This window comes from Monodelphis domestica, chromosome 8 (assembly GCF_027887165.1).
Source record: "Monodelphis domestica isolate mMonDom1 chromosome 8, mMonDom1.pri, whole genome shotgun sequence".
NCBI lineage: Eukaryota > Metazoa > Chordata > Mammalia > Didelphimorphia > Didelphidae > Monodelphis > Monodelphis domestica.
In genome coordinates, this window is record NC_077234.1 from 3,505,819 (window position 1) to 3,530,970 (window position 25,152).

General features: G+C 65.6%; 2 protein-coding genes across 2 annotated transcripts in view; both read left to right on the forward strand.

Annotated features, from left to right (window-relative positions):
- Window positions 1-7,404, forward strand: part of LSG1 (large 60S subunit nuclear export GTPase 1) — a 7,567-nt gene extending 163 nt beyond the window's left edge. The window contains 18 exon segments of the mRNA XM_056808258.1: window positions 1-531; window positions 533-571; window positions 774-897; window positions 1,000-1,037; window positions 1,039-1,121; window positions 1,269-1,355; window positions 1,535-1,565; window positions 1,567-1,622; window positions 3,209-3,269; window positions 3,641-3,817; window positions 4,288-4,671; window positions 5,315-5,416; window positions 5,506-5,649; window positions 5,729-5,788; window positions 5,790-5,853; window positions 5,944-6,023; window positions 6,312-6,494; window positions 6,662-7,404. The exon segment at window positions 1-531 is cut by the window's left edge and continues 163 nt beyond it. Of these exon segments, the coding sequence (XP_056664236.1) occupies window positions 460-531; window positions 533-571; window positions 774-897; window positions 1,000-1,037; window positions 1,039-1,121; window positions 1,269-1,355; window positions 1,535-1,565; window positions 1,567-1,622; window positions 3,209-3,269; window positions 3,641-3,817; window positions 4,288-4,671; window positions 5,315-5,416; window positions 5,506-5,649; window positions 5,729-5,788; window positions 5,790-5,853; window positions 5,944-6,023; window positions 6,312-6,494; window positions 6,662-6,835 (1,959 nt within the window). The 5' untranslated portion in view covers window positions 1-459 and the 3' untranslated portion in view covers window positions 6,836-7,404.
- A 1,370-nt stretch (window positions 7,405-8,774) lies between these two features.
- TMEM44 (transmembrane protein 44) lies at window positions 8,775-24,129 on the forward strand. Its single transcript, XM_056808289.1, is given in 12 exon segments — window positions 8,775-9,734; window positions 11,361-11,487; window positions 12,680-12,773; window positions 13,844-14,007; window positions 14,870-14,956; window positions 16,887-17,057; window positions 17,822-17,971; window positions 18,845-18,949; window positions 21,887-21,955; window positions 21,957-22,034; window positions 22,510-22,542; window positions 22,726-24,129. Coding segments are annotated over 12 exon segments (1,656 nt in total). The 5' UTR covers window positions 8,775-9,552; the 3' UTR covers window positions 23,122-24,129.
- The last annotated feature ends 1,023 nt before the right edge of the window (window positions 24,130-25,152 follow it).

Sequence of the window (25,152 nt, forward strand, 5' to 3'; positions counted from 1 at the left end):
CGTCATCGCAGCTCCGAGGAAGGAGACGAGAGAGAACCCCGTTCCCATCACCAGGCTGGGAGGCCGGAGCCACGGTCGCTTGGCTGCTCCTGATCCTCCCCTTCACCCCCCCACGTCTCTCTTGGACTCCTCCTCTTCACGCCTGTCCGGACCTTTTTTGCCTGCCGTTCACGTTTCCTGTCGGGCCCTTCCGGTTGCGCACCACTTCGGCTGAACCACTTCTCTTCGAACCTCCGGAGGGCTGGCAGGGTTAGGCCGGGTGCGGAAGGAAAGATGCTGCCGGCTCTGAGGCTCCGCCTCTTCTCATCCCCCCTCAGTTCCTTCCCACTTAAACTCTTCCTGGCAATCACTTCCAGACCATTCCGGTGCGTCCGCGCCTGCGCAGAGACCTAGAAGCACCCCGGGAATATCGGAGCCTACCCGGCTGGTAGGATCGGACCTGGAGGGCTCGGGGTGACCATGGGCCGGAAGCGGGCGCCGGGCAGCGGCGGGGGCGGGGGAGGCCTGGGCCGGTCCCTCATCAAGGAGCGGAACCTGCAAAACCCGGAGCCAGCGGCGGCGAGACACGTGGGTGAGCTTGGAAAAACGCTTGGAGAGCCCGGGGGGTGGGGGGAAACTCGGGACCCGGGACCCGGGACCCAGGACTGATGGGTTCCGGCCAGTTGGCTCCATTTCCCGCCTCCGGGGTTCTTACGGGCAGCATTGGGCAGGGGAGGGACCGGGCCCTGGGTGTTCGCCCGAGTGCTCTGACGCAGCCCCCTCCCCCGTGACAGCTGCACACGAGGGACATGGACGATGAGCTCTGGGCCCGCGCAGCCCCCCGCTCCGTGACAGAGCCCACGGCCCTCGAGGACTTCCTGGCCACTGCCCAGCTGGCTGGCACCGAGTTTGTGGCGGGTATGCCGGGGCCCAGGAAGGGGGAGGAGGCCTCAGAAGCCTCAGGGTTGGGCGTCGTGGGGGGGCTGACCCCAGTCCCCCCAAACCCCCCTCCCCCCACAGAGAAGCTCAACGTTCACTTCGTGCCCCCTGAGGCCAGGGACTGGCCTCTTGTCCCTGGAGGAGAAACAGAGGCTGAGAGAGCGCCAAGAGGAACATCGGGGGGCCCTTCAGGTGCCTAGGAGGTGAGGGAGGGGGGTGCCCTGTGGGTGCTGAGCCCTGGTGGGGAAGGGAGGCTGGGAGGAGCCCTGGGGTGTCCACAGGAGTTGGGGAGGGGAGGGGGAGGGGGTGCTGGGAGGTGGGTCCAGCCATCCCCGCTGTGACCCCTGCAGGCCCCGGTGGGACCAGAGCACCAGTGCCGAGAAGCTGCAGCAGATGGAGAGAGAGAAGTTCCTGGAGTGGAGGCGGGGGCTGGTGCGGTGAGTGAGTTGGGGGTGCAGGGGCGAAGAGGCTCAGACGGCCTTGGGGACCCCCTCTGGGGGGCAGGGATGGCAACTGGCCAGCGTTCTGCCCCTTCACACTGCCCTGAGGTGCCCAGCATGGAGGGGGGCTTGGTGGTGCACAGTGGGGTCTGGCTGACTCCTCCCTTGGAAGCCAGGCTGGAGGAGGAGCAGAGCCTGATCCTGACCCCCCTTTGAGCGGAACCTGGACTTCTGGCGCCAACTCTGGAGGGTCATCGAGCGGAGGTGAGGGGGCGGCAGCAAGCAGCCTGGGGGGGGTCCCGGGGCCCTGCAGGCTGTCAGGAGTGCCCCTGGGGCCCTGTTCCTCCTTTGGTGTGGGGGTGCTTCTCTTTCTTCCTCTGGGCCCGGCCACACACGCCACATTCAGTCAGACTGACCACCTGGGAGAAACCTGGTCTGTGGGTGCCCCCTGTGGGTGGCAGCAAGGGCCGGAGAGGCCCTGCCCAGCCCCGAGGAGTGCTGAGCCGCTGCAGGGTCCTCTCTCCTGCCCTCCCCGGGGCCTGGGCTCCCCCAGGAGGAAGCGGTCCGCTCTGGACCCCCGAAGCCCAGAGCTCTCGTGTGACGGAGCATCAGGGCCCCGTCCGGGACCCCAGAAACCCGGAAGGACAGATGGCTGGCTCTGGGGCTCCCTCGGCTCCGTTGGTCCTCTGGCAGGCCCTGGATTCGGGAGCCTGGTGTCCGGGCTATGGCTAGACACGCCTGGAGGCTCCTCTCCGTGGCCTCGCTTGCTTTGGTCCCAGAAGCTGTCCTGACCCTTGGCTGGCTGGCTGGCCCTGCTGGGGGTCACCCCAGCTGCCGCTTGGGTGGACGGGTGGGTCGGAGCCTGCCGCCCCTTTGGCCGCCCCTTGGCGTTTTGCACGGCCGATAGCCGAGGGTCACGGAAACGATGAGCTCCCTGCGAGCCTCAAGCCCAGAGCGGCCAGAGGCAGCCTCCTCCACAGGGACTTGCCCCGGCCTGAAGGAAGCTGAAGGACTCGGGCTCCACTCTTGGGCCTCCTCTCACTTGGCATGTGGGCTCCTCTGCCTCAGGCTCCTCATCTATACAAGAAGGAAGGCCACACTGGCCTGCCCCGCACCCAGGACACTCCAGGAGAGATGGAGGCAGAGGGGAGCAAGCAGGACTTTGGCGCAGGGTCAGCTGGGAAGGATGGAGCTCCCTTGGGGAGGCTGAGCTCCAGGGTGACTATGGAGGACTCGGGCCACGGCCAGCAGTGAAGAGAAAAGAGGCGTCTGGTGTTTGGGGAAGACCAGCCGGGGCCCCTTTGGGGAGTTTCCATCCCCACAGCCACACTCAAAAGCAGAGGACCTTCCCCAGCTCTCTTTGACACGCGAGGAAACCGAGGCAGGCGCTCACTCGGCTACTAGCCGAGGTCACATCTGAACTCGGCCTCCCTGCCTCCAGGCCCGACCGCTGTGCTTTTCTTGGAGCCTAGCAGAGACCGTGCCTTGACTCGTCCCATTTCAGCAGGGACACCTTTTGGGGTTCTCCTGTCTCTCGTGCCCCAAATCCCCACAGAAGGAGCAGAGCTCGGTTCTGGTGCCAGGGGTGAGGGGACCCCCAATCCCCAGAGGGCTGCCTTGTGGGGTTCATGGGCCTGTGCCCAGACCACAGCCCCCTCCCAAGAGCCTGCCCGGGAGCGGCCCCGTCACCTCCTTGGCTTTTGTCGGCCTCTGGTGCCCCCTCCCGGGGCCGGGCTGGGCCGGCGGTGGCCCTCGATGCCTCTGGGGCTCGGCCCCCCCCTTCATCTCTGGCCCGCCCCGTGGGGTTCCCCGCAGACCAGCCCATCCAGGGGTCACCGTCTGTCTTACAGCGATGTCGTCGTTCAGATCGTGGACGCCCGCAACCCCCTGCTCTTCCGCTGCGAGGACTTGGTGAGCGTCCGCCGGGCTCTCGGGGCGCCTCTGGGGGCTTGTCCGCTTTGACGTTCAGACCCCGACCTTGCGCCTCGGGATCCAGACTGGTCACGGCAGAGGAGCCACGAGGGCTGGGCAGGGGGACGAGGGACTTGTCCGGGCTCGCCCAGACTCGAATCCGAGACCTCTGCCTGCCGAGCCTCCCAGCTGCCCCGTCACAGCGTCATTGGACCCGACGACTGGGGCTGTTTGTTCCTTCTGGCACCTGCTAGAAGGGGGCTCCCTGGGTCGGCGGGAGGAGCCTGGGGGTGTCGGGAGGCTCGGGCTGGGGAGTGGATTCGAGTCTCTTGGGGGGGGCGCTCAGCATCCCCCTGGCCGCTCTCCTGCAGGAGCGATACGTGAAAGAGATCGACCGAGACAAGGAAAACGTGATTCTGATCAACAAGGCGGACCTGCTGACGGCGGGCCAGAGGGCGGCCTGGGCCACCTTCTTCGAGCGGGAGGAGGTCCGCGTGATCTTCTGGTCCGCCCTGGCCGAGGGCGACCGGCTCCGCGCCGGATCCGAGGTAGCCCGACAGGCTGGCCATTCAGGGATGGGCTCAAGGGGGTGGCGCTGTCGGGTGCTATGAAATGACCAGAGCTGACCGCCCACGGCCAGCCTCTCCTTGTCCGAGCGGCCCCGGCTTCTCTGTCCAGCGTCCTGCCCCCCTCCCGCCCCTCCCTCTGGGCAGGGGGGGCTGCACGCAGGCTCTGCTCAGGCCGTTTCTGCCTCTGTCCCCCCCTCTCCCCCGTCTCCGCCTTCTCCGAGCTCCCTGTGGGTGGGGGGCCCCCGGGGCAGGGACCGGCTCTCCTCTGCGAGTGGCCTTAAAGCCCGCGTCCTGGAGCCCGTCTGTCCGCTCGAGTGTCTCTGGCTTCGTCGTTGGTTCGGAAGGTGATCCAGAAGCAAGAACGTCCCCCGACGGTCCCTGACCCGCCCGGCGTCCGGCTCTGTCTGACCGGGGCGGCTTCTGCTCACCGACCCTTTTCTCCTGGCCAGGACCGAGGCCCTGAGAGCGAGGAGGAGGAGGAGGAGGAGGAGGAGGAGGAGGAAGGAGATGGCCAGAGCAGGGCCGCTGCGGCTGGTCAGCGGCCGGAGGGTCAGGACACGGACGAGGATGACTGCAACTGGCTGAGCGAGGAGGGAGACAGCGAATATGAGGACTGTCTGGAGGAGGAGGACGACTGGCAGACGTGCTCTGAGGAGGAGGATGGTGGCGGCCACGAGGAAGAGTTCCTGAGCCCAAGCGGGCCAGGAAAGGAGGCCGGGGATGGCCCAGTGCACAACGACAGCCACCTGGTGGGAAGGCAGGAGCTGCTGGACCTCTTCAGAGCGATGCATTCTGGGAAGAAGGTCAAGGCGGGGCAGCTCACTGTGGGGCTGGTGAGTGGCCGCCCTGTCGGTGGTGGGACCCGCAGGCAGGCCGGCCTGGGGAGCAGGGCGTCTCCTGGAGCCCCCCCAGGGGTCTGAAGAGAGCCGGCCTGGGGTCTACTCCAGGGCTTGGCCTGCCACTAAGAGGGAATTGGAGGGAAAGTGCTTGGGGCCTCCCCATCCCTCACGCGCCCCCCCTTGATCCTGGGGCCGAGGGAGCAGACCCAGGGAGAGGAGAGGGATGACCACCACGTCCCTTGACATGGCGCCTCTGGGGTGGACCGAGCCCTTCCCCCAGCTCTCTGGGGGGGAATTGGGGTTCTGGGGGGGCCAGAGGGGGCTGCAGACAGGACAGATGCAGAGACCCGGGCTGGAATCCCTCCTCTGACGCTGCTGCGTGACCCTGGGCAAGTCACCAGACCTCTGTGCCTCCACTGCCCTCCTTTGTCCAGGGATTCTTAGGGCTGGGGTGGGGAGGAGAACTGGGGAGGGGGCAGGTGCCAAGGGGTGGAGGGCCCGGGGAGAAGGGTGGGCAGCGGGCAGCGTGTCTGGCAAGGCCTGCCCAGGGAGCTGGGGCCGCCATCACACGGGAAGCGCCCCGGGGACACCGAGGAGGGGCAGAGCGTCGCCCATCTTGGCTCCCTGCTCCCCCCAGGTGGGTTACCCCAACGTGGGAAAGAGCTCGACGATCAACGCCATCTTCGGGAACAAGAAGGTGTCCGTGTCGGCCACCCCTGGGCACACCAAGCACTTCCAGGTACGGGGGGGGGTCTCCCCACCTTTCCAGGCCCCCCCACCCTGCCCCCTCCCAGTCAGAGCCAGGCGAGCCTCAGGCTTCCCTTGCAGACCCTCTACGTGGAGCCCGACCTGTGCCTGTGCGACTGTCCGGGGCTGGTCATGCCCTCCTTCGTCTCCACCAAGGCCGACATGGTCTGCTCCGGGATCCTCCCCATCGACCAGATGAGGGACCACGTGCCGCCCGTCTCGCTCATATCCTTCCTGGGGGTGGGGGGGGGGGTCTGTGGGGGGAGGGGCTCCTCCGGCACAGTTGCTTCCTTTACGGCCTCACGTCTGCCAGAACATCCCCCGACACGTTCTGGAGGCCACGTACGGGATTCACCTGATCCGGCCCCCGAGAGGACGAGGACCCCGACCGGCAGCCCACCTCAGAGGAGCTGCTGACCGCCTACGGAAGTGAGTCCCGCGGGTGGGGGAGGGGGGACGATGTGCCCCCCAGGGCAGGCTGCGGCTCTCGCTGCTACCCTGCTGGGTCTGTTCTCCCAGGCATGAGGGGGTTTATGACCGCCCACGGCCAGCCTGACCAGCCCCGGGCCGCCCGCTACATCCTGAAGGACTACGTCAAGGTGAGCGTCGGGCCCTGGGGTGCTCCTCCAGCGGGGGGGGGGGGGGGGCGCTTGTCCCTCCGTTCCCCACTCTGCCCCCTGAAGCAGGAGAAGCGTGTTCTGGCCGGGGAGGAGGGGGAGCAGGTTCCCTGGCTGGGGCCGCCCCTGCCCCTTCCCTCCGAGTGACCGAAGGAGCTCTGCTGGCCCAGGGCCCCCCCGAGTCCCTGCTGGCCCGCTGGGCCTGGGGGTGCCGAGGGGCCCCAGGGTGGTCGTGGTGGGCCCGGCGCTAGCCCCGCCTGTGCGTTCCAGGGGAAGCTGCTCTTCTGCCACCCCCCTCCGGGCATCGAACCCGGGAACTTCCAGGAGCAGCACGAGTGCCCGAGGCAGAGCCGGGGGAGGCCGCAGGCCGTGGCCGAAGCACGGCGGCCGGAGCGGGGCCACCCCAAGGCCCGGCAGATTGAGAACGTGGTGGACCGAGCATTTTTTCACCAGGTGAGATGGTGAGGGGCCTCCGCGGGGCCCGGGGTTCGAGTGCGCTCCGAGAAGCGGGGGGACGGGAGGAAAGCCGGCTCAGGACGGCCGTGCCCAGGCGGTGGGGGCCGACAGGACGGGCCCTTCCGGCCACTCGCAGCCCTCAGTCGCGGCTTCCCTCCTTCCAGGAGAACGTGAGGGCGCTGACCAGGGGCGTGCAGGCCGTGATGGGCCACAGGCCCGGCGGGGCCCCGGGACCCTCTGCCAGCCCCCACGGGGGCTCCGGGAAGCCCTGGAAGAAGCACGGCAACAGGAACAAGAAGGAGAAGGTGCGCCGGCTCACCGGACACTTGGACGCGTGAATCTGCGGTTGGAAGAACAAGTGACCAGACAGGGGGCCGCTGGCGGCTGTCCCCCCCCCCCCCCACGAGCCAGAGGACTGTTGGGACGGAGCCTGCAGGGCCCCTGTGTGCCCAGTCCCTGGGGCCGAGGATGGAGGACCTGCCAGAGACAGCATTGGAACTCGGGTCCAAGCCCACGACTGTCCAGTGCTTCACCTCCCCCTGGTGTGATGGCTGGCCGGGCCCTGGACCAGGGTCCCCCCTCTCTCGCACGTGGTTCTGGGCAGGCCCGGGAGTCTCAAGGGGAGTCCACAGGAGGGGGGCCACTGGACCAGGCCTGAGTTTGGGCCAGTGTCTTCATCCAGGAGTTCTCCGCCCAGATGGCCCTTCCTTAGCCTCCTGCCCCCGAGCCGGGGCTCATCCAGGACCGCCCTGGCTGTCCCTGGGCATCCTGCCCACCCACCTCGCCCCTGACTGCCCTTCCCTGGGCCTGGGGGCAGGAGCTGCCCGTCTGTGCTGGACCTTGGTGCCTTGGCCGTTTCGGAGCCCCATTTAATAAATTCTGAATTAGCCAGCCAGGGGCTGGAGCCGCCGAGCACACTTCCTGCCTCCGGAGGGTCGCACGTCGTCCCGCGAGGGTCAGAGCTTAAGCCCGGAAGCTCCCCGTTGGGCAAGGGAGGGATCGGGTACTTGTTAGGTGCCACCGTGGCCCGGGCACCTTGCAGAGGGCACGTGGACACTCGGGCTTGGGTTCTTAATGGATGTGCAAGTGGAGGGGATCGAGGCCCGCCTGTGGGGGGCAGCCTGGGGAGCCTGGCCAAGGGTGCGGGGCAGGAGCCCACGCTCGGGCTTCCCTGGGCTGGGTAACTGCTCGGACTCCCGGAGGACAAGCTCGGGTGTGAACTGGAGCCGGTGACCAGGGAGGTCTCCACACCGGCTAGCAGGGCTGCTTCTGCCTGGAAGCCGAGAGCTCTGGAGGCGCCCTCCACGGCTGGGCCATCAGGTCCAGGGCCATCCCCTGGGTGCCCCGGCAGGCGTCCGCTGGGAGAGTTCGCCGGCCGGGGCCCAGCCTTCTGCCTCCGTTGGGGGTGCTGGTCGGTTTCCGTGCCATCCCTGTGTGGTGGTGGAGGGACCTGAACCGGCCCTGAGCTGCTGAGTGAAGCCCGTGGGCCTCCTTGGGGCGTGGGCATTCCGAGGCAGCTGTCTGCCTGCCCAGCGCCCGGCTTGGCACAAGGTGCCCGGGGCTCGCCTGCACTGCCCTGGCGCAGGATGCTCAGATGAGGAAGGCAGGGGGGCCTTTGTCCTCTCTGGGGAGATGAGGTGCCTTGGGGGGGCTCACGGAGGGGCCTCAGTGTCTGCCCAAGGGGCGCCCCCACCCGTGATCCCTTTGGGGTGAGGCAGATGGCCTGTCCTAGGGGCAGGAGGTGCATGGCACAGGAATGAGAACGAGGGGGAGGGTCCAAGGGCCCACCTTGGGCACCCTCGGGCCCGGGCCCTTCAGGGAGTTTCAGCTTCCAGGAGGGAGCCCTCGCCTCCGGTGGGAGAGAGATGGGGCCCGATCCAAGGACTCTTCCAAAGTGGGGGGCTGGGGCCTCCCCCTGGCTGGCCTCCAGGCTCGCACCTGAGCCTCCATGGTGGCCCCAGGGTCCTTCCCTCAGAGAAGGTGGGCCCGGGAGCCGGCAGTGCTAGGGGCGATGGAGAGCTCGGAAGGACGCTGACCTGCGGCCAAGTGCGCCCCGCACCGCCCGGGAGGGCCCCAAAGGCCCGGCCGCTCTCCAGGAGCACCTCAGCGTCTGGACACGGAAAACCCGAAGGAGCGAGAATTGACGGGGAGCAGCCGAGGCCGAGCACCCCTCCCCCTCGAGCCCCTCCTGACCCGGCCCCGCCCACCCCTTCATTCATTCCCAGGCCTGCCTCCCCTCGCCTTCAGCTCGCTTGTTCGGAGATGCGGTACGGCCGGCCGTCGGGGCTCCGCCCTGAGGCCCCGCGCGCGCGCAGCAGGCCCGGTCGGACAGAGAAGCCCGGCCCTGGGCATCGGAGCCCTCTGCCGGCAAGAGAGGGGTCCGGAGCCGCGGGGGCTCCCGCGGCTCCTCCGCCTTTGCCGCCCATCCCCCTGCCCTCCCCAAAGCCTAGCTAGCCGCGCCCCTGCGGGAGGGCTGAGGAGGCGCCCGCCAGGGGCAGCCCCCGGGCTCAGGACGCCCCGGAGCTGCCCGTTTCACCGAAGAGGAAACTGAGGCGGTCCAAGGCGGCCGGCTTGCCCATCGTCCCCAGAGCTGGGAAGCGGGGGAGGCGGCAGGCTCGGACCCCGGGCCTCCATCCTGAAAGCCAGACTCTGCTCGGTCCCAGCTTGACGCTGCCGGGCGGCATGCTTCCTGGAGGCAGCCCGAGCGGATCGGCCCCTGCCCAGCCCTGCCCTGGCCCTGGCCCGCCGGGTCCTGCCCTACTCGGCGGGCTCCGGCGCTTCCCGCTGTGGCCAGCAGAGGGCGCCGCGTCTGCGCCCGCCCAGCTCGGAACAATAGGCGAAACCGCAGACGGCGATTGTTACAAAGTAACTCTCCCTGCCCGCCGCCCGGCCGCCCTCGGCCCGGCCCAGCCCTGCCCTGCCCTGTCCGCTCCGCGCCAGCCGCCTCCGGGACCGCCCAGGCTCTCCGCGGTGGGGGTGTGGCCCGCGGGTGGCCGTGGCCGTGGCCCGGCTGAGCAGAGCCGCAGAAGGAGCCCGAGCCGCTCGGACCCCAGCCATGCAGGGGAGACTGTGGGCCGCGGGAACGCCCCTGGCCGAGGCTGGCCCCCTCACCCCGCCCCCGCCGCCCGGCCCGGGAGCCTGGGACTACCTGGCCGCCTGCTTCGCCCGAGACCAAGTGTGCCTGTCCTTCGGCCTGTGGCTGCTGGCTGCCCTCTTCTGGATCGCCGCCCACGTCTTGTAAATGCGGGGGGGGGGGGCGGGCGGGGGCGGCCTGGGTGCCCGCGGGGGGGGGGGGGCGGGCGGGGAGCGCAGAGGCTCGGTGACTGGGGCCAAGACGGGATCTGGGTTCGAATCCCGACTGCTCTGGCAGTTTCCTCTCCCCAAAACTGAGCGGCCGGGGCGGGTCCTGGCCATCCTGCGCTCCCTTGCGTGCCCAGGGCAGGGGAAGCCGGCTCTCCCAGCTGGGGAGCGGATGTGGCCAGGGGTGGGAACGGGAAGCGAGGCTCCGGCTGGCTCCAAAAGCAGCCCTGAGCGTCCGGGCCACCGAGATACAGAACAGGAAAGAGCGCGGAGGCGGGGAGAGCAGCCGCGGCCCCAGATGTGAATCCCTTTGGGCAAATCTCGGCGACCTCTCTGGCCCTCAGGCTCTTCCTCTGAGGGGGGACCGGAGTGCCGGCCCTCAGCGGGTGATTCCGGTACTCAGGGAGGGCAGCCTGAAAACCCATGGGCCCCTCTGGGGGCCTTGATTCACAGCTGGAACAAACCAGTCCACAACCCCCCCCCCCATTTCACAGAGCAGGAAACTGAGGCCGGCAATGGGCAGGACTTAGCCACAAGGACCCATTTGGGTGTCCATCACCCAGACCCACTCCCAGTAGTCTGGGGCCAGCCAGAAATAGCCCCCACCTGGAGGAAGGCAGCCCCCGGCCACTCACTCCTCTAGAGGTTCCCGGCTGTTCTGTGCCTGGCTCCCCTCCGTGAGCACAGTGGCCTTGGACAAGTCACTTCTCTCCAAGCCTGAGCTTCATCAGAAACTGCCCAGCCGCGCTGTCCTCTGGCAGGCTCTCCTGACCAGTCTAGCTCCCCACAAGGGACAGACTCAGGAACCAAAGTGGCTAGAGAGGGAGGTCCTGGGTTCAAATGTGGCCTGGAATACCTCCTGGGTGTGTGACCCTGGACAAGTCACATAACCTCCCCCTCTTCCTTGGCGGAGGGCCAGAAGGCTGTAATGTAACTGGGAACGTTTGACAAAGTAAACGAAAACCTCCCCGCCTTTTGCGTGGGCTCCCTCTCTGGATCCTGGCTGCCCCCATTTCACAGATCAGGAGACTGAGGCACACCCTGCAGCGCTTCCTGTTGCTTGGGGGTGGCAGGAAGCTTCCCCAGAGGGAAAGAGCCCTCAGGATGGTCTTCTGCTGCCTTGGTCTGAGCTTTGATTGGGCTCCAGTTCCAGTGTAGACCAGGGCAGGCGTGGGGCGGCCATGCTTGTGCTTGCTTGGCCTCTCCACATGGCAGCCCGGAAGGGGGACCCGCCCTGCAGAGCCCAGTGCGGCCAGGGCTGGCTCTTCGGATCATAGCTGAGGAAACAGGCAGAGAGGGGTAAAGGACTTGCGCAGGGTCACCAGGAATGAAGTATTGGCTCTGTTCGCACTCAGGTTCAGGAGGCAGGACCCAAAGCTGAAGCAGTTCTCTCCCTCAGGGGGCTCCTGGTCAGAGACAGAGAGGGAGCGAAGCCACAGGGCTGCCTGCCCAGGACTCCTGGGGCCAGTTCAGACTCCCCCGCTGGCCCATAGCAAGAAGTTGTGGGCCAGCCGCCGGGTGCTTGGCCGCCTCTTGCCATGTGTGCCCTCCTCGCCCCCGCAGGTGCTTCTATTTGGGATGCAGCAAGAAGCCCAGTGAAGAGAGGTCTGTGCCAGGTGCCATTTACCGCTTTGTGGGCAGCCTGAGTGACGCTGTTGGGGCCCTGCTCTCCGGGCAGCTCCCCATCCAGGTGGGTGCCCAGGTGGGGGGCAGCTCTGCCCAGCAGCCACCAGGGCTCCGCAGGCTCTAATGGAAGCCCTGGGCTGGGCAGGGGGTGGGAGCCCAGGCTGGCCCCGGGGCTCACCCTGAGAGCTGCCACCCTGGATCTGGTGCCAGCCAGAGGCCTTGGGGACTGGCTGGCAGAGAGGAAGGGTCTTGGCTGACATCTGGGGCCGGAGCAGCCCAGGTAGGGACTGGAACCCAGGATTCCATCTGCCTTGAGTTGCCTAATGCCCCAGAGAACACCTCCAGAACATCCTCCACTTCCCCAGGGTTTACAGGGCTGGCCAAGGGTTCCCAGTGGTTTGGTCCCTCCCACAAGGTTTGGTCCAAACAGCCTCATCTGTGGCTGATCTACACACAGGACTTCATTTCCCACCTCAGTGTCTTTGTACTCACTGCACCTGGGCCTGCCTCCCTGCCCAGACTGAGCCTCTCTGGGAACCTCCAACTCTCAGCCCCTCTCACGCCCAAGGGTCCCCAGGGCAGCCAAGCCTCCCCCTCCCCCTCCGCCCTTCTGGCCCTGGGCCTGCTGTTTTCCTCCTAGAGAACCGAGCTGAATGTCCCTGGCCTTGGCCCTGCCCCTTCCCCCCAGCCTCATTTCCAGCCCAGCCTCTCCCACTGCTTACAAACTCTCCAGAGATCCTCTGCCCAAGCCCTTCCCAGCAGGCTTTGCTCCCAGGAGCAGCCTGGCTTGAACCTGCTTCCTCCGAGGTCCGACCAGTAGAGCCAAGGCTTTGGGTTTGCTGGGAGCCATTGGGGGGGGGGGTAGTTTTCCCCAGTGATTTCACACAAATGACTCCAATATTTTGTGAAAAGATGTGCAGACGCACACACACCCCCATGCATGCCCGCCTTGGAGACGGTGTGTGTCTTGGGGGGGGGGGGGGGCCTTGCACCCACTGGAGCCTGGCTGCGAGCCTCAGTGGTGTCTGCTCTCTTCTTGGCCAGGGTGGGCTGTCCTCGTCTGTGCCACGTCCTGCTCAAGCCCCCGGAAGTCTGGGACGGTTTCCTCCTGGCTGTTCCGACTAGCTTGTAGGCAGGGCAGGTGGTAGAGCCGGCCGGAGGCTGTGGTGTCCAGGCCTTTTGGCCAGGAGGTTCCTGAGCAAAGCTCGGTGCTTGCAGGGAGCCCTGGGGCGCTGAGAAGAGGCTCTTTCCTGCAGGTCTTCACTGGCATTCACCTGGCAGCCATGGAGGTGGTCCATCTCTTGTGGCTTCTTTTCCCCATCTGTGGCCCCAAGATCAAGCCCAAGGCAGGTGAGTCCGTGGCGAGCTGCCACCATGTCACTCTGTGGGGTCTCTCGCGGGGTCAGAGAGGGGATTTGGCTGTGGGGTTGGGCTCGGGCCCGGCCTTCAGCTCTGCGTCCGAAGGCCAGCGGATGTGGTGAGGGTCTGGGCCCCCGGCCGAGGAGGGAGCGCGGTGCCACAGTGGGGCAAGGTGGGGCTGCTCAGTGAAGCGCCAGGCCTTGCCAGGCGCATCTAAAGAAAGAGAAGGTTGTTCCTGAGGTGGAAGGAAGGCTCAGCTGCCCACCACGGCATGAGTTGGTCAGTCTGGAAACAGCGTGGCTGCGGTCCTTGGACAGTGGCTGGGCCCAGGCTCCGATCTGGGCCTTCTTTTCATCTTCAGCAACCCCAACTAGAAGGGGGGTGTCTGTGGCAAGTTCCAGGATGCCCAAGAGGACGGCAGCCCAGAGCTCGCTGCGGAAATCACCTCTCCCGGGAGGAAGCTCGTCTGGGAAACAAAGGGGTCCGGTGGAGTGAGGGTGGACGGGAAGAGCTGGGGCAACTCGGCTGTGCAGAGCAAGGCAGGCAGCCGGGACTTTGGGGAGCCTGGTGTCCCGGCCTGCCCCAGGAGGCTCAGGAAGGGGCCGAGGACATCTAGCCTGGACCAGAGAAGGCTTAGGGCCACGAGCTGGAAGGGCCCTCAGAGGACATCTGGGCCAACCCCCTCACTTTACAAGTGAGGAAACTGAGGCCCAGTTGGCCCAGCTCCCCTGGAGCCTCCAGGCCTCCTCCAGGGCTAGGGGTCCGGCTTATCCTTATTCTGCTTGGCCCCAGGGGACAGGAGCCATGGAGAAGGAAGTTCCGAAAATGCAGATTTAGGCTGGAGATCAGGAAGGATCCCCCCAAGGAGAGCCATCCCAAAGGGGCCTTGTGGGCTGCCGGCTGGGGGGGCCTTCCCCTTCCCCTCCACCTCTTGTCAGGATGGTGTAGAGCAGCGGGAAGGTGGGGCAGGCTTTGGAGGCCTCCTTGGCCTCCAGCAAGTGGCCGGCACTTCTCACACTTGCTCTTCTAGAAAGAAAATGGGGCTTGGGGGTTTGCTGCAGGTCAATGCTCCTGGGAGAGGCCAAGGAGGAAGATCCGGGCCAGCGTGTTCGTCCTCCTCGTGCCCCTGGGGGTGGGCACTGGCTGGCTCACTCTGGCTCCCCCTGCTCCAGCTCCCCCAGAATTCCACGGAGCCCAGAGGAGGCTTCTGGGAAGCGTGCTTCAGGTACACGCATGTCTCAGGCTGGGGGGCCAGTCCCCTGGGCCCCACTTCTCCCCTCAGACGCCAAAGGCCCCCCAGCTGCTCTGCCAGCTCAGGGAGCCCCCAGGAGCCCCTCCATCAGGCTCCCTGCCACCCTCCACAAGGCTTTCCCCACTCTGCTCCCTTCCACGAGCCCCATCATTCCCTTCTGCTGGGTCTTTGGTGCTTGGTCTTCTGGCAGGACCGTCCATCTTCCAGCCTTCCTCAGACTCCACTCCTGCCTGTGGCTTCCCCCTGCCCCTTCCCTTACCTGGCTCTGCTAGAGCTTCTGGTGACTCCACCATTCCCCAGCAGATGGGGGCTCCTGGGCTGTCTCCCTCTAGAGGGGGAGCTCCTTGCACCCCCCCCCCCCCGGAGTAGGAGCTTCTCTTCAGCCTCCTCCTAGCTCTGCTGAGCACACAGCAGCCTTTTGGGCGCATGCTCAGTCCTTAATAATGCTTGACTGCAGTCAGGAGCCTCTCCCAGACCGAGCTAGGGACCCCCTGTGCAGGGACAGGAGCCTCTCCCAGACAGAGCCAGGGACCCCCTGAGCAGGGACAGGAGCCTCTCCCAGACAGAGCCGGGGACCCCCCTTAGCAGGGACAGGAGCCTATCCCAGACAGAGCTGGGGACCCCCTGTGCAGGGACAGGAGCCTCTTCCAGACAGCTGGGGACTCCCTAAACAGGGACGGGGAGCCTCTGGTTCTGTGGGTGGCATCCTTGCCCTGGGCTTGGGTGCTGCTAAGCCCCTGAGGTTGATGGCTCCACGTGGGGCCGTTCACTGCCCTTCGGGTGCCGTGGACGCCGCCTGTGTGTCTGCTCAGGTCCCGTCTGGTTCTGTTCCCAGGAGAACACGGAAGCCCTCGGCTATGCGCTGGGGGGAGTCGGGCTGCTTGTGTCCTGGACCTCTCGGATCCCGTCATTCTCTAAACTAGTAAGTGGGGGGAGACCCTCCACAGGAGGCTTCCTCCAGGCACACGAGTCCCTCTTTTTCTTTGGACTCTTCGGACGGAAAAGGTGTGAGGAGGGACAGGAGGGCGCGTGGGGCGGCGCATCTTCTTCTGGGACATCTGTTCCTCGGCTCTCCTCCCAACAGACAGAAACCATGTGGCCCCAGGCTCCTTGGGGCACTCCAGGGTTCCCGTGGGGGGCCCAGAGCAGTCTGGAATTTCCCCTGTGACCCACATGGCCTGCCCTTCCCAGCCCTGGCCCTGAGCTGCGACAGAGGAGTCGCTGGGATGGGGGACAACAGATCTTGTTCACCTCCAAATCCTAGGCTAGAGCCAGCCTCCCCTACAAGTGGCCTTGGAGAAGTCACTCCACCTCGGCCTAGCTTTACCCTCTCTCTTAAACCTCAGGTGACCTGTGGGGTGTCACTGTGCCCATTTCACAGGTGAGGAGACAAGGGTGACACAGCTTGTCAGGGCCGGGCTCCATGAGGCCAGGAGGCGGGAATTGGGGGCCACAGCAGAACCTCAGCTTCCTGACCAGCCAGGACAGCAGCAGCAATGACTAGGGGCACCCCTGGGCATCTCCTTCCCTGGAAGCACTACTCTCCTGTGTCTGGCCCCTGCAGCCCACCTGGGACCCACCTGGGTCCTTGCGGTCTTTAGAGTCAGGGAGGTGAGGCGGCCACAAGTGGCTGGGCCAGAGGCCTTAGGACAAGGCAGCCACATCGGGGTCCAGAGGCTGGACCTGCCCCTGGGCTGATGCCAAGGGTAGGGGCAGGCTTGGCTTTGTGAACCATAGGTGGGTGACCTAGGAAGGAGTGGCTGCTAATCCCCCTCTTCCTCCCTAGGCTCATTGCCAGGTATTGGGGTCACAGGACCCGACCCCCAGAAGAGCCCATGATCAGCAACTGAGAACGGGCTTGAGCCAGGCCCCTTTCTCAGGGAGGCCCTTAGTGATGCCCCACTGGCAAGGGCACCCCATTTTATAGAGGAAGAGGAATCTGAGACCTCTGAGGAGAAATGATCTCTCCAAGGTCACACCATCAGCAAGCCTCAAAGTCAGGATTTGAACCCAGAGCCTCGAGTGTAGATCCAATGACTGCCTTGGGAGGATGAGCAATGCTTTTTCTATACCGAAACATTTCAGGGCTCCTCCAGGAGAGGATTTGTGCCCAGAGAATTCATGTGGCCCAGGAGAAAGAGGGGAGGGCTTAGAGAATAGGAGTCTTGGGTTCAGATCCCACTTCCAGAACTTGAGAGCTGGATGTGTGCTGCCCTCAACCACTCTGAGCATCCATTTTCTGTAAAATAGGGATGATGGGAACACAGAGACTGTCCTCAGAGGTCTGGGCATCCTTCTTGCTTAACGGACTTCAGCAGGGAGGGGCAGCCATGCTGGGGGTCCTCTGGAGGCCTGGAAGCCAGGCGAGCTCTCCTCACCCCCAGCTCCTGCCATGTTCCCGGAGCCTCCACCAGACCCCCCCCCCCCTTTGTGGCCTCTCTTCTCCTTTCCCCTCCTCTTGCCCTCTGGCTGTCTGGCTAGCTGCCCCCCCCCCTCTGGCAAGCTGTTTCCTCCTTGATGAAAAGGAAGGAGCTGGGGGGGGGGGCGGCCCTTGGAGGCCCCTCCAGGCGTGAGTGAGGACGCCAATAGTGAAGCATCCTTTCCCCCCCCCCCCAAGTCCTCCTCACCATGGCCTGGGAGGGAGGCTAACCTGTGAAGTGACTTGTCCAGGGTCACCCAGCCAGTGGGTCTGCCCGACTCCAGGCCGTGGCTCCTATAAAGGAGCCGCCCCCCCCCCCCAGGCTTCCCTGTCTTCCTCTGGTAGCACGGGGTTTCTGTGTGCTTTGAGGGGCCTAAGTGGCCGGGGGCGGGGCGGAGGCCTGAGCTGACTGGCACCCCGCTCCTTCCCCCAGTACCGAGGGAGAGCGTTCTCCGGGCTCCAGCTGTGGGCCCGCGGCTTCTCGGCGCTGGCCGGCTTCCTCTACGCCTCGGCCATTGTGGCTCACGACCGGCAGCCCGACTACCTGAGACGAGCCGTGCCCTGGTTCCTCATCTCCCTCGGGGCCTCCGCGCTGGACCTCGCTGTATCCTTCCCCAGAGGGGCCGCAGCCAAAGTGGGGGGGGGGGGTTGGTGGGCTGGGCAGCCCCCTCTGCTGCCCCCAGGGGGCGGGGCACTTGGGGCTTGGGAAGCTCTCCCTTGGCGTCTGCCCCCAGGGAGGCAGCCCACTTGCAGGGCCTCCCCATTTTCTGCTTCTGCCCCTCCAGCCTCCTTCCCTACCTTTTCTCCACTGCCAGCCCTGCCTCCCTCCCATGCACCCCTTCTCTGCCTGCCTGCCTCCCTCCCTCCTCCCCTCACTCTCCATTTACTGCTCTCTCTTTCTCTTTCTGTCCGTCTCCCCCAGTCTTGTTTGTCCCCCCCCCCCCGCCTCTTCTCCTCCCTTCTCTCTCCTCTCTCTCTGTCCTTCTCCCTCCTTCTCACTCTCCTCTCTCTCTGTCTCCCTCTCTCTCTGTCCTTCTCCCTCCATCTCCCCCAGTCTTGTCTCCCCCCGCCTCTTCTCCTCCCTTCTCTCTCCTCTCTGGCTGCCCCCCCCCCCCCGCCTCTTCTCCTCCCTTCTCTCTCCTCTCTGGCTGTCCCCCCACCTTTTGCCCCCCCCCCACCCTCCTAACCTTTGCCATCAGAGGCAGGGCACAAGGATTTCGCCCTCTCGGTCCCTGCTGGCCCTCAGTCTACGGCCCCAGCTTTGGCGAGCCTCCTAGAAGGAAGGTCTGCAGTCTGAGGCCTGACCGAGGGGGCTGCCTCTGAGCTCTGTCCCAGTCGCTCGGGTTGCCTTAACTTCTGAAATCTCAGCTGATTTTCCTGTCGTGTGTGCTGCAGAGCAAACTGAGGCGGGTGCTGGGATTTTCCCTGGAAACCGCGGAGCCCCCTGACACACAGGCCCTCCTGACCCGCACCTGTGACAGCGATAGACAGGAAGAGGAGGAGGCGGAGGAGGAAGAGGTCTGTCTTGGGGGGGAGGGAGGGGGGCAGCGTGGGGGGGGGGGGCCTGACCCCCTCTTGGGACTGGGCAGCTGTCTGGGGCTGCTGGGGAGAGAGCAGAGAGGGAGGAGCCCCGTGGCTCACCTGGGCCCGGAGCACTGAGCGCTTTATAGAGCTGGGCTCTTGGGGCTGGCACGGCCCTGCCCAGCGGTGGGCACTGCATCCGCAGAGGAGGCACGCCTGGCACGTGAGGCCCGCCATCCTCCCAGACCCCCTCGGAGTTCCTGGGGCCCTGTGCAAGTGGGAGAAAGCTGAGAGGGGAGGCCCAGAGGACACGCAGCCGAGAGGAGGAAGAAAGCGGGAGGAGGGGGGCTGCGGCGGCACGGGAAGAGAGGGCGCTTTGGGTGCCCCCCACCAATCACAGGGAGATGCTGTGGTCAGCCCCATTTTCCAGTTGAGGAAACTGAGGCAAAGTGACCGCCGGGGCGGCGGGGCTGCGGCTGGACCCAGCTCTGTGCACTGCACCACCAGCTGCCTATGAAGCCGCGGAGAGGTGACAGGGAGCCGGAGGAGGGCCGCCGGGGAGGGACTGGAGGCGGCTCCTGTGACTTGGCCTGTGCGGAAGGGGAGGGGCAGACGTGGCGGCAATGGAGGGAGCGGGGGAGACACCTGGGCTGACCGGCCTTCGGGACCGGCGCGGGGCTGCTGGAGGAGCAGGCCCGGCCAGGCCTCGAGGATTTGGAGCCCGCAGAGGGCCCGAGGGAAAGGCTAGTCCGCGGGGAAGAGACGCAGGAGAAGCCGGCTCCGGCTGGGGGCGGGGCTGGCGAGGGTGCTAGGGCCCCACGTGACCCGGAGCGGGGCGGCCCCTCACGCGCCCTTCTTCTCCCTTGCAAGAACTCCACGTGGGTCCCGCTGCATATGCTCCCTCACACCAAGTATCTGCAGAAGATGGCGGCCATCGGCCGCTACATGGAGCTGACCATCGAGCACGTGCAGGAGGTAAGAGCGGAGACGGCCGCGGGGGACCGCCTTCCCGCGAGAGCTTCTCCACAAGCGAGCACGCACCAAGCGGGCCACTTGGGAGGTTTCTAAGGGCTGCGGCTACGCCACGGAGTGGGCGGGCCCCGCGGGGGAGTCAGCCAATGAGCATCAAGCGCTGACAGGGATCCGCCCCTGCAGGCCCTGCAGGGCCGAGGGTCCTGAGAGGAAGAGGCCCACGTGCCAGGGAGAGGGAGGGGGATTGCCGAAGGCTTCCTGCAGGAGGAGGGCTTTTGGCTGAGCTAGCCGGGAGCCAAGGGGAGGAGGAGGAGAGCTCCAAGCTCAGGGCCTCGCCGTGGGGAGATGAAGAAGAGCCAGAAGGCCGGAGGAAAAGTTCCTGGCTGGGTGGAGGTGAAGAAGACAGGAGAGAAACCCCGAAGTGTTGGGGCACCCCCGCGGCGGGACCGCCGGGTGAATGGGAGGTCCGGGTTCCTGGGTGGACTCTGGCTGGGTGACCCTGGGCAAGTCACCGACCCTAGCCCTGACCACTCTTCTGCCTCGAAGCGGACTTTTAGAGCGGATTCTCAGGCGGATCTTTTAGAAGGGGGCTGAGCGGGGCGGGGTGGCGGAGCCACTTCCGGTGTGGAGGTGTCTGGCTGCTCCGGACAGGAAGGACCACGCGAGGCCCTGAGGCGAAGGCCCCAGTGCAGACGCCGTTCTGAGGGGCCCCACAGGCACTTGAGAAAGCTGGAGGCGCAGACGGGCTGGCGGGCGAAGGAGAGAAGGGGGGAGCCGAGCCGGCCTGGCTCCCCGAGGCGTGGGGCGCCCACCCTGCCCGAGCATCGCCCACTGGGGCCCTTTGCCCTGGGGGGAGGCGGGGGCTCGAGCAGCGAGCCCAGGCTGCCCCCGCTGCTTCTGTCTCTGCTCACCAGACCCTTCCAGCAATGGGCCAGGAGCTTGGCCAGGGTTGTGGGCCTGACAGAAGCGGGAGGGTCCCTGGAGCTGTCCGAGGTGCCAGGCTTGGGGGCAACTGAAGTCAGCCAAAGGCTGCTCTAACCTTGAGGCCCCCTCCCTCCCTCCCTCTGTCTGTCTGTCTGTCTGTCTGTCCCTCCCTCCCTCCCTCCCTCTGTCTGTCTGTCTCCCCCTCCCTCCCTCCCTCTGTCTGTCTGTCTCCCCCTCCCTCCCTCCCTCTGTCTGTCTGTCTGTCTGTCTGTCCCTCCCTCCCTCCCTCTGTCTGTCTGTCTCCCCCTCCCTCCCTCCCTCTGTCTGTCTGTCTGTCTCCCCCTCCCTCCCTCCCTCTGTCTGTCTGTCTGTCCCTCCCTCCATCTGTCTGTCTGTCTGTCCCTCCCTCCATCTGTCTGTCTGTCTGTCTCCCCCTCCCTCCCTCTGTCTGTCTGTCTGTCCCTCCCTCCATCTGTCTGTCTGTCTGTCTCCCCCTCCCTCCCTTCCTCTGTCTGTCTGTCTCTCCCTCCCTCCCTCCCTCTGTCTGTCCCTCCCTCCATCTGTCTGTCTGTCTCTCCCTCCCTCTGTCTGTCCCTCCCTCCATCTGTCTGTCTGTCTCCCTCTCCCTCCCTCCATCTGTCTGTCTCCCCCTCCCTCCCTCCCTCTGTCTGTCTGTCTGTCCCTCCCTCCCTCCCTCTGTCTGTCTGTCTCCCCCTCCCTCCCTCCCTCCCTCCATCTGTCTGTCTGTCTCTCCCTCCCTCCCTCTGTCTGTCCCTCCCTCCATCTGTCTGTCTGTCTCTCCCTCCCTCCCTCTGTCTGTCCCTCCCTCCATCTGTCTGTCTGTCTCCCCCTCCCTCCCTCCCTCCATCTGTCTGTCTGTCTCTCCCTCCCTCCCTCTGTCTGTCCCTCCCTCCATCTGTCTGTCTGTCTCTCCCTCCCTCCCTCTGTCTGTCCCTCCCTCCATCTGTCTGTCTGTCTCTGTCTCCCCCTCCCTCCCTCCCTCTGTCTGTCCCTCCCTCCATCTGTCTGTCCCTCCCTCCATCTGTCTGTCTGTCTCTCCCTCCCTCCCTCTGTCTGTCCCTCCCTCCATCTGTCTGTCTGTCCCTCCCTCCATCTGTCTGTCTGTCTCTCCCTCCCTCCCTCTGTCTGTCCCTCCCTCCATCTGTCTGTCTGTCCCTCCCTCCATCTGTCTGTCTGTCTGTCTCCCCCTCCCTCCCTCCCTTCCTTCCTTTTAGCAGCTCTAACAGGGAAGGGCTCAGGTGAGTTAATGAGGTTAAGTGACCTGCCCAGAGGCCGGACCTGACCCAGGTCCTCCGGGCTGCCCCAGGCTCTTTGAGGGAGGTAGATCCAGGGAGGCTGGTGCAGAGCACAAGGCCCGGAAACACTGGAACTCCCCGGAAATTCTCCCTCTCTTCCCGGCACCAGCGGCAGAGGGGCTCCGACAAGGGGGGGGGGGGGGGGCAGCATGGTTCTGTGGCCCAAGAGAACGGCTGTGTCAGTGGCCATCTGGTGGCTCGGGACAGCTTGCTAAGCCTGGCATCAGACCTGAGTTCAAATCCTGCCTCACACACTGACTAGCTGTGTGACCTTGGCCATGTCCCTTAACCCATCTGCCTCAGTTTCCCCAGCTTCAAGACACAGATCCTCCGAGCCCATCCACGTTTGCAAAGGGCTTTTAGGGGGGCTCGGCACGGAGTGGGCTTGTTTCCTTCCTCGCTGCATCCAGAGCACCTCGAGGGCTCGTCTCTGAGACGGGGTGCTCTGGGGGGCTCCCCCTCGTGGGGCTGCTCCTCCGGACACTTGGGCAGCCCGAGACAGGTGTCTGAGAGAGGCCGGCTGCACCCAGAGGGGGAAACCGAGGCAGGCCCGGCACGCAGAGACCGCGGGAGGGCCACAGGATGGGGGGGAGGTCCTGGCGGGAGGGGCCGCCAGGCTGGGCACTGCCTGCCTCCGTCCTGGCAGCCCTGGACCCCTCCCCCAGCCTCTCACCAGCTTCCGTTTCCACGCCGTGTCCAGGTGGGCTGCAGCACCGCACGATGCCCGGCGGCCGGAGACCCCCCGACCCTGCTGGAGCCCCCGGCCTACCCCCCCCGTCCGGGTCATCCACGCCAGGGTGTCCTCGAGCAGCGCCTCGGACGTCTCCTCCATCAGCTCCGAGCTGGAGGTAGGTGGGGAGGGGGGCGCACCTCAGGGCCCCCCCAAAGCACTCGTGGCCAGAGCTAGCATGCCGAGCTGGGAACCCCAAGACCCCAGTTCCAGTCCTGCCAGAGAAGGCGAGGCCAGCCAGAGCCCAAAGGCCGGCTGAGCTGGGGCGGGACTGAGAGCGGGCCTGGGGCTGCAGACCTCCACGGAGGCCCCCGGAGGGAGACCGAGGCTGCCTCGATCCCTCCCTGATCGGGATCCGGCCGGCCCTCCTGAGCTCTCCTCCCCAGCCTGGGCAAAGCCTAGAGGCCTGGCAGGCTGCCTCTGGCCACTAGTGGGCAGCCTTGGCACACCGAGGCCGGAGCCCGGAGGGCTCCCTGGATCAGACCCAGGAGTGGGCAGGGCCAGAGCTTGGGGGAGCTGGCCCAGGCCAGCCTTGGCTGTGTTTCTTGGCCTCAGACTGGCCGCTGTCCAGCTCCGACTCTCTTCCTTTGCAGCAAAAGTACTGGGAGGCCCTGAACGCCGAGCAGGTAGGCTCTGACGGGGTGGCCAGATTCGAACCCGGGTCCTCCTGGGTCCTCGTTCTAGAAGGGAGCAGACGGGCTTTTGTCCCTTCTTGGAGCGGCCGGGAGGGAAGGCCTGAGGAGGGCCGGCCGGGGTTCCAGTGCCGTAGGGGGAGGACGTGCCCCAGGAGCCGTGTCTTCTGTTGGCAGTGGGACCCTGAAGACCCCCCTCCAGCCCGGAGCAGAGCCCCCCCCGGCCGGGCCCCAGGGACGTCGTCCCACTTCTCGCTGCTCAGAGGCCAGAGAGGCGGCCAGCGGGTCCGAAGCTCCCTGATGGAGGACCCTGCAGAGCCCAGGACGGCCTCCAACCGGGCCTCCCTAAGAACGGGCCTCCGAAGGCCTCAACGGCCAGCTCCGGCCCCTCCTCACGCTCCGGTTTTTCCTTTCCTGTCTTCACTGAAGGCCGTCCTTGGCAGGACGTCCCGGGTTCCAGGCTGGCCTCAGACACTCCCTCTCGGCGTGACCCTGGGCGAGTCCCTTCACCCCCTGGCGCAGCTCTTTCCGCTCTTCTGCCTTGAAGGGGGGGGTGAGAAGCTCCTGCCCTGAGGACTTTGTTCAGCTGGGAGAGCTGAGATTGGGAGGGGGCTTGTCCTGCCTCTGCCCAGCCCCTCCGCCTGCTCCCTCCCCTTCACTTGGCCAGCCGCCAGCTTGGGGGAACCAAGGCAGAAGGAGGAGCTGGATTCGAATGGGGAACCAGCAGTCAGAGGCCACTTTTCACGGCTGTTGCCACGTCTCCCCCGAGGCCCCCCAGACATCTGGAGTTGCTGCTCGGAAGGCCTCTGTGGGAGCGAGGCCATTGTGAGCCCCCTCCAGGCAGGGCCGGGTGCTGAGAGCCCCCTAATGAAGCGCGAAGGCAGCCTCCCGCCTGCCCTGGGGGAAACTGAGGCTCAGACGACCAGCGCCAATGGAGCAGCCTCTCAGCAACATGACCGTGGACTAGAGCGTCCTACCCCTTGTCCGGCCTGCTCCAGCCTTAACTGCCCAGCCAGAGGCCCTCACTAGACACAGCGCAGGTGCCCCACCTCCACGTTTTAGTGGGGAAGAGTGTCCTGGAGGAGGGGCTGCATGGAGGGCTCCCCTGGACCTCCCACTTCAGCAGCCCCCTGGCAGGGAGGACAGATGCTGCCTCGGCTGCACTCACTCTCCAGCTGCCTTGGCTGCACTCGCTCTCTCCCCTCATCCGCGAGGCAGCCCTGTGTACTCACTTTCTAACTCGTTTTCAAATGTTCCAGAGAGTTTCAGTGGACTTTGAGGGGGCCAGAAAGCCCATTTTCTTCTAAAAACGCATTTGCAGGGACACTTCTGCATAGTTGGTGGACTGGATTCAGAAAGGAGGCTGGGCCAGGAGCTCAAGCATCGAGCGAGGCTTCCCTTTGGGTCTCTTCCGCAGCCCTGAACACAATGGAAGCCGTCCCTGAACCGCTGGGTCTCGGCAGGGTTCGACCAAGGCATCGTCCTGGTCCTCCCCACATGCCGCAAGTCATCCTTTCTGTTGGGGCCCTTTTAGGGAGAGCCAAAACGCCTCCATGCCATGAATAAATGCCATTTTTCAGAGTGCTTCCTCTTCCGCCTCATCCCAGTACAGAGGAAGGTCTGTAACTAGAAATAAGCCTGGTACCCTTCCCCCCATGTGGAGGGCTGGAAAACCACCTGAGGGATGGGTGGGGGGGTGCAATAACTGTCCAGAGGCCCCTCACAGGGCAAGAACCAAGGGGGGCACCCTAATTCCCAGGGAGATTCTAGAGCCAAGCCAGCCCCCCAACCCTTCCTCCTGGGATGAAGCCTCCAGCCATGGGCTCTGCCCTCCCTCCAGGGAGAGCTTTCTAGGAGTCTCCAGGCTGCACAGGCACCCAGGGCCCAGGGTTCTAATTCAAGCACTGTAATAGGTGAGAGCACATTTTCCCTGTGGCTGTACCTGGCTCTAGGCTCCCCCTCTGTCTCCTCTTGGTGATCTACACAGTGTCCCTCTCATTAGAGACTGAGCCACCTTGGTTAAGTACAGCATAGTGTCCCCCCCACCCCCGTGACTGGAGAGATGGCCACGAAATGGGGGGTGGGGAGGGGTTGTTCCGTGGAGCCTGGAGCTCCTAGGGCAGAATAGGCACTGGAGTGAGGTTTCCCTCTGCCTGAGGCCAAAGACCCAGTGGGGACGCTTCCTGGGCAAGTCTGAGCTCAGAGGCACCTGCCATTTATCAGGCCCTACCTTGTGCCAGGCAGCACGCTAAATGCAGTAGCAAGAGCCTCACGCTAGACTAGTGTTGGCCTCAGGTCCCTCATCTGTGAAATGGGGACATAACCGCAGGGGCTGCCTCTCAGGATGAGCCGAGATCTTGGCACACCGTAAAGCCCTTTACACATACACCAGGGATGGCAGCTGAATAGACGGGCCAGGGGTGAGCCCTTCCTGCCACCCACCTGCCCTGCAGAGGACACCATCAGGGCACAACAGGAGGCCTAGCCCAGCAACTCACCGTGTCCCTTGCATAACCTTAGACCAAGTCCCACTGGCCCTTCTCTCCTGCCTCTCTGGGTCCAATGGGTAGACAACTGGACTTGGAGACAGACTTGGGTTCGAAT